General features: G+C 45.1%; 1 protein-coding gene across 1 annotated transcript in view; it reads left to right on the top strand.

The window, feature by feature from the left end:
• ZNF157 (zinc finger protein 157) overlaps positions 1-6702 on the top strand; it is a 46190-nt gene that overhangs the window by 37506 nt on the left and 1982 nt on the right. Inside the window, exons 2-3 of the mRNA XM_025372703.1 lie at positions 4319-4445; positions 4723-4818. Of these exons, the coding sequence (XP_025228488.1) occupies positions 4319-4445; positions 4723-4818 (223 nt within the window). The remainder of the gene's footprint in view (positions 1-4318; positions 4446-4722; positions 4819-6702) is intronic.

Genomic DNA, 6702 nt, shown 5'->3' with positions numbered 1-6702 from the left:
TTTTTTGAGACGGAGTCTCGCTCTGTCGCCCAGGCTGGAGTGCAGTGGCCGGATCTCGGCTCACTGTAAGCTCCGCCTCCCGGGTTCGCGCCATTCTCCTGCCTCAGCCTCCTGAGTAGCTGGGACTACAGGCGCCTGCCACCTCGCCCGGCTAAGTTTTTGTATTTTTAGTAGAGACGGGGTTTCACTGTGTTAGCCAGGATGGTCTCGATCTCCTGACCTCGTGATCCACCCGTCTCGGCCTCCCAAAGTGCTGGGATTACAGGCTTGAGCCACCGCGCCCGGCCTACTGTATTTCTTTCTCACTCTCTCTCTCTTTTTTTTTTTTTTTTTTTGAGACAGAGTCTCACTCTGTCACCCAGGCTGGAGTATAGTGGCACGATCTTGGCTCAATGCAACTTTGACCTCCCCAGTTGAAGCGATTCTCCTGCCTCAGCCTCCTGAGTAGCTGGGATTACAGGTACGCACCACTACACCTGGCTAAGTTTTAAAATTTTTAGTAGAGACAGGGTTTCGCCATGTTGGCTAGGCTGGTCTTGAACTCCTGACCTCAGGCGATATGCCTGCCTGGGCTCCCCAAAGTGCTGGGATTACAGGTGTGAGCCACTATGCCCAGCCAAAACATGATTGACTTCGATGAGTTGACTTTGTGTCTTGCAGTCTTGTTAAGAGCTTCTTTGTAGATTCCTTGGGATTTTCTACATAGACAATCATATTGTGTGAGAACAGAGACAGTTTTATTTATTCTTTCCAACCAGTTATATGCCTTTTATTTCCTTTTTCTTGCCTGATTTCACTAAAGTAGGACTTTGAGTAGGATTTTGATTTCAAATAGGATTCGTAAAAGTGGACGTCTCTCGCCTTTTTCCTGATCTTCTAGGGAAAGCATTCAGTCTTTTTCATTACGTATGATGTCAGCTGTAGGTTTTTGGTAGATGATCTTTAGCAGGTCAAAGAAGTTTCCTTCTATTCCTACTTTGATGAGAATTTTTGTCAGGAATCAATGTTGAATTTTGTCAAATGACTTTTCTGTATCAATTGATGATTGTGTGGTTTTTCTGTTTTAGTTTCTTAACATGGTGGATTATATTGATTGATTTAAAAATGTTCAGCCAACCTTGCATACTCTGGATAAACACCAACTGATCATGCTATGTGTTTACATATGTTGCTGGATTTGATTTGCTAATATTTGTTGAGGCTTTTTACTTCTATGTTTATAAGGGATATTGGACTGCAATTTTCTTTTCTTGTCATGTCTTTGTCTGATGTTGTAATCAGGATAATGATGGCCTCATAAAATGAGAAGTGTCCTTGTCTAGAAAATGGAAGAGGAAGGATTGTATAGAACTGATGTATTCCTTAAATATTTGGTAGAATTTACTAGTGAAACTATCAAGGCCTGGGAATTTCTTTTTTGGAAGGTTTTAAACCACAAATTCAGTTTCTTTAATTGATATTCCATTCAGTTGTCAGTTTCTCTTTGGGTAAGTTTTGGTGTTTTATATATTTCATGGAATTGGTCCATTTCATCTAAGTTGGTGAATTTATGTGAATAAATATGTTCGTGGCATTCTCTTATTCTCATTTTAATGTCGTTGGGGATATATAGTAATATATCTTCCATTTCTTTTCTTTTTTTCTCTTTTTTTTTTTTTTTGAGATGGAACTTGGCTCACTGCAACCTCCACCTCCCGAGTTCAAGAAATTCTCCTGCCTCAGCCTCCTGAGTAGCTGGGATTACAGGCCTGCACCACCATACCTGGCTCATTTCTTACCTATCACTTTAAACTGGAAATGGCACTGTTACTTGAAACTGTCTCCCCTCCTACCTTCCAAGACCCCACACTTTCCTGGTTCTATTTCTACCATCTAATAATTGTATTAGTCTGTTCTTGGATTGCTATAAAGAAATACCTGAGACTGGGTAATTTATAAAGAAAAGAGATTTAATTGGCTCATGGTTCTGCAGGCTCTACAAAAAGCATAATGGCTTCTGGGGAGGCCTCAGGAAACTTCCAATCCATAGCAGAAGGCAAAGAGGAAGAAATAACTTTTTTTTTTTTTTTAAACGGAGTTTCACTCTTGTCACCCAGGCTAGAGTGCAAGGGCATGATCTCAGCTCATTGCAACCTCCGCCTCCTGGGTTCAAGTGATTCGCGATTCTCCTGCCTCAGCCTCCTGAGTAGCTGGGATTGCTGGGATTACAGGTGTGCACCACCACGCCCCGCTAATTTTTGTATTTATAGTAGAAATGGGGTTTCACCATGTTAGCCAGGCTGGTCTCAAACTCCTGACCTCAGGTGATCCACCCACCTCAGTCTTCCAAAGTGCTGGGATTATAGGCGTGAGCCACCATGCCCGGCAGCATATCTTTGTGTGTGTGTGTGTGCGTGTGTGTGTGTGTGTGTAAGATAGGATCTCGCTCTGTCACACAGGCTGGAGTGCAGTGGTGTCATCTTGGCTCACTGCAGCCTTGACCTCCTGGGCTCAAGTGATCCTCCTGCCTCAGTCCCCCAAGTAGCTGGGATTATAGGCATGCACCACAATGCCCAGCTAATTTTTGTTTGTTTGTAGAGACAGGATTTCGCCATGTTGCCCAGTCTGCTCAAATTCCTGGGCTCAAGCTATCCGCCTGCTTCAGCCTCCCAAAGTGCTGGGATTACAGGCATGAGCCACTGTGCCCAGACAGCAGGCACATCTTACATGGCCAGAGCGGGAGGAATTGGGGCACAGGTGCCACACACTTTTAAACAACCAGATCTCATGAGAACTCACTATGGCGATGACAGCACCAAGGGAGGATGGTGTTAAACCATGAGAAACTACCCTCATAATCCAATCCCCTCCCACCAGGCCCCACCTCCAACATTGGGGATTACAATTCAACATGAGATTTGGGTGAAGACGCAGATCCAAACCATATCAAGAATTTACTCTGCAACCTTCATAGCATATTGGTGCTCCCTCAAACTCTGTACTTGGTGCTTCTCTCAAACTGTGCTCTTTCTTAGCTATCCAATTTATTCTGGTGGTTTCAGCTGGTACTGAAATGATCTTACCCTCCCCAAACCTTGGCCTCTGCTAGCCTTCTCTCCTGAGCTCCAGCTGGACATCTCCGTCAGTATGTTCCATAAACACTCTAAAATCAATCTCAATTTTTCTTCCATCAACTCATTGTCTATCCTGTTTTGCTAATGTCTATATATGGTTCCAGCCTCATCCCAGCTGTTCATGCAGTTATCCTGGGAGCAATACTGTCTCCCTTTCTCCCACAGAACAGCACTTCTGTATTGTTCATAAGTATAAATATATTTTGTTTGTTTGTTTTGAGACAGGGTCTCTCTGTCACCCAGGCTGGAGTGCAGTGGCACAATCTCAGCTCACTGCAGCCACTACCTCCTGAGTTCAAGTGATTCTCTTGCCTCAGGCTCCTGAGTAGCTGGGACTGCAGGCACCCTCCACCATGCCCAGCTAATTTTTATTTTTTATTTTTTATTTTTAGTAGAGATGGGGTTTCACCATGTTGGCCAGGCTAGTCTGAACTCCTAACCTCAAGTGATCTGCCTGCCTTGGCCTCCCAAAGTGCTATGATCACAGATGTGAGCCACCATGCCCAGCCAGCTTCTTCTTCTTCTTCTTCTTCTTCTTCTTCTTCTTCTTCTTCTTCTTCTTCTTCTTCTTCTTCTTCTTTTTTTTTTTTTTAAGATGGAGTCTTGCTCTGTCACCCAAGCTGGAGTGCAGTGGTGTGATCTTGGCTCACTGCAACCTCCACCTCCTGGGTTCAAGTGATTCTCCTGCCTCAGCCTCCTGAGTAACTGGGACTACAGATGTGCACCAGCAAGCCCAGCTAATTTTTGTATTTTTAGTAGAGATGGGGTTTCACCATGTTGGCCAGTCTGGTCTTGAACTTCTGACCTCAGGCGATCTGCCCAGCTTGGCCTCCCAAAGTGCTGGGATTACAGGCGTGAGCCACTGCGCCCAGACTGCTTCTTCATTTTTTAACCCAGCAACTTGCACATGTCCCGACACATAGTGTTTGTTTGTTTTTTTATTGGTTTTCCAGAAATATGCTTACTGAGGCACATAGTGTTAACTCAGGAGTGCAGTGGTCTTTTCTTCATGCATTAATAAATTAACACAGTAACAGAGCTGTTCTGGGTACCCCCCACCCCAAAAGTGTATCAAGCAAGACACGAAATCAGGTATCCAGTGTAGCTCCTTTTAGTCGACTTTCAACAGGGCTCCATTGAGAAGATTAGTTCCTGCACATCTTTTTCATGCATCCCATTCTGATCACTGGAGATTGTTATTACAGGGGTCCGTGTCATTTGAGGACGTGGCTGTGGATTTCACCCGACAGGAGTGGCACAGACTGGACCCTGCTCAGAGGACCATGCACAAGGATGTGATGCTGGAGACCTACAGCAACCTGGCATCTGTGGGTGAGGATGATTGTCCATGTAACTCCTAGGAGCATGTGTTTCCTTTCTTGGTTGCTGTAACATGTGCAGCCTTGTGAGGGTTTAATGATATTGAGAGTCACAGATGAGTAGTCAGTTTAGGGCACCAGGAAAAATGTGTGTGTTCTTACTTCCCCAATGAAAGCTTTAAATGGGCCCCCTTCCTTGTGCAGCTCATGAAGATGCACCTTCCTCCTCCATCAGAGGCCCTAGAGCTCAGACAACTTGGCCCACGTCCTGTGCCATTTCCCATTAACAGGCCTCTGCGTGGCCAAACCAGAGATGATTTTCAAGTTGGAGCGAGGAGAAGAGCTGTGGATATTAGAGGAGGAATCCTCAGGCCATCGTTACTCAGGTAAGTGGGCAAGAACTGGACATATGGAAAATAGGGGAAATAAGAGCCCGGAAATTCAGGTCAAAGGGTGCAACACTTTCTAGGAATCTCTTTTTAGAGGTCCTAGCTCTTTGAAAATAAGGACGAGCCGGGCGCGGTGGCTCAAGCCTGTAATCCCAGCACTTTGGGAGGCCGAGGCGGGTGGATCACAAGGTCAGGAGATCGAGACTATCCTGGCTAACATGGTGAAACCCCGTCTCTACTAAAAATACAAAAAACTAGCCGGGCGCGGTAGCGGGTGCCTGTAGTCCCAGCTACTTGGGAGGCTGAGGCGGGAGAATGGCGTGAACCCGGAGGGCGGAGCTTGCAGTGAGCCGAGATCGGGCCACTGCACTCCAGCCTGGGAGACACAGTGAGACTCCGTCTCAAAAAAAAAAAAAAAAAAAAAGAAAATAAGGACGGAAGATCTACATGCTTCAGATACCAAAGTCACACATCTTAATATCACACTCAAACTTCAGTGCTTTCTCCTGTTTTATCTTGATTTTTTTTTTTTTTTTTTTGATGGAGTCTCACTCTGTCATCCAGACTGGAGTGCAGTGGTGTGATCTCAGCTCACCACAACCTCCGCCTCCTGGGCTCAAGCAATTCTCCTGCCTCAGCCTCTCGAGCAGCTGGGATTACAGGTGCATGCCACCACGCCTGGCTAATTTTTGTACTTTTAGTAGAGATAGGGTTTCACCATGTTGGCCAGGTTGGTCACAAACTCCTGACCTCAAGTGATCCACCTGCCTTGGCCTCTCAAAGTGCTGGGATTATAGGCGTGAGCCACCGCACCTGGCCTTTATCTTGATTTTTAAGTTATTTACCACTGTTATTTATCTCTGCCTCATCTTAAGCATTTATTCTTTTATTTTTTTGAGACAGAGTATCTCTCTGTTGCCCAGGCTGGAGTGCAACGGTGCAATCATGGTTCAACCTCAACTTAACACCTCAACTGCCCCGTTTTAAGTGACCTTTCCAGGGCAGCCTCCCTAGTAGCTGGGACTACAGGCACACACCACCATGCCTGGCTGATTTTTGTATTATTATTATTATTTTTTTTGTTGAGACAGAATCTCACTATGTTGCCCAGGCTGGTCTTGAACTCCTGGGCTCAAGTGATCCACCTGCCATGGCCTCCGGAAATGCTAGGGTCAGAGGTATGAGCCACCACGCCTGGCAACATTTATTCTTCCTTCCCTCCATTGCCTTGGATGCTTTCTGTTATCAGGCATTCGTTCATATATTCATTTAGTCATCCATGAAACTTTAAATGAGTATCAGTTATATGCTGGGTATGTTCTAGGTGTGGGAAACTGGTAGTGAATAAAATAATATCTCTGTTCTCTTGGAGATTACAATATAGTAGGGGAAAGTGACCAGAAACAAATAAATACATCATATGTTTGATGTTGAAAAGAAAATCAGTGCAAGGTAAGAAGGATAGATATTGATATGTGCTTTTAGGAAATAGAGGGTTTTTTTTGTTTGTTTGTTTGTATTTTTCAGATGGAGTCTCACGTCTGTCACCCAGGCTGGAGTGCAGTGGCACGATCTCGGCTCACTGTAACCTCCACCTCCTGGGTTCAAGTGATTCTCTTGCCTCAGCCTCCCAAGTAGCTGGGATTACAGGTGGGCACCATTATGGCCAGCTAATTTTTGTATTTTTAGTAGAGATGGAGTTTTGCCATGTTGGGCAGGCTGATCTCAAACTCCTTACCTCAAGTGATCCGCCCACCTTGGCCTCCCAAAGTGCTGGGGTTACAGGCATGAGCCACTGTGCCCGGCTGGAATAGAGTTTTAAAGGTTGTGTTAAGGAGTTTAATTTTATACTGTGACAAGAGAAGCCAGTTTGAGATTTTA

The sequence above is a fragment of the Theropithecus gelada genome, chromosome X (assembly GCF_003255815.1).
Source record: "Theropithecus gelada isolate Dixy chromosome X, Tgel_1.0, whole genome shotgun sequence".
Classification (NCBI taxonomy): Eukaryota; Metazoa; Chordata; class Mammalia; order Primates; family Cercopithecidae; genus Theropithecus; species Theropithecus gelada.
This window is presented reverse-complemented; position numbering and strand designations above follow the sequence as displayed.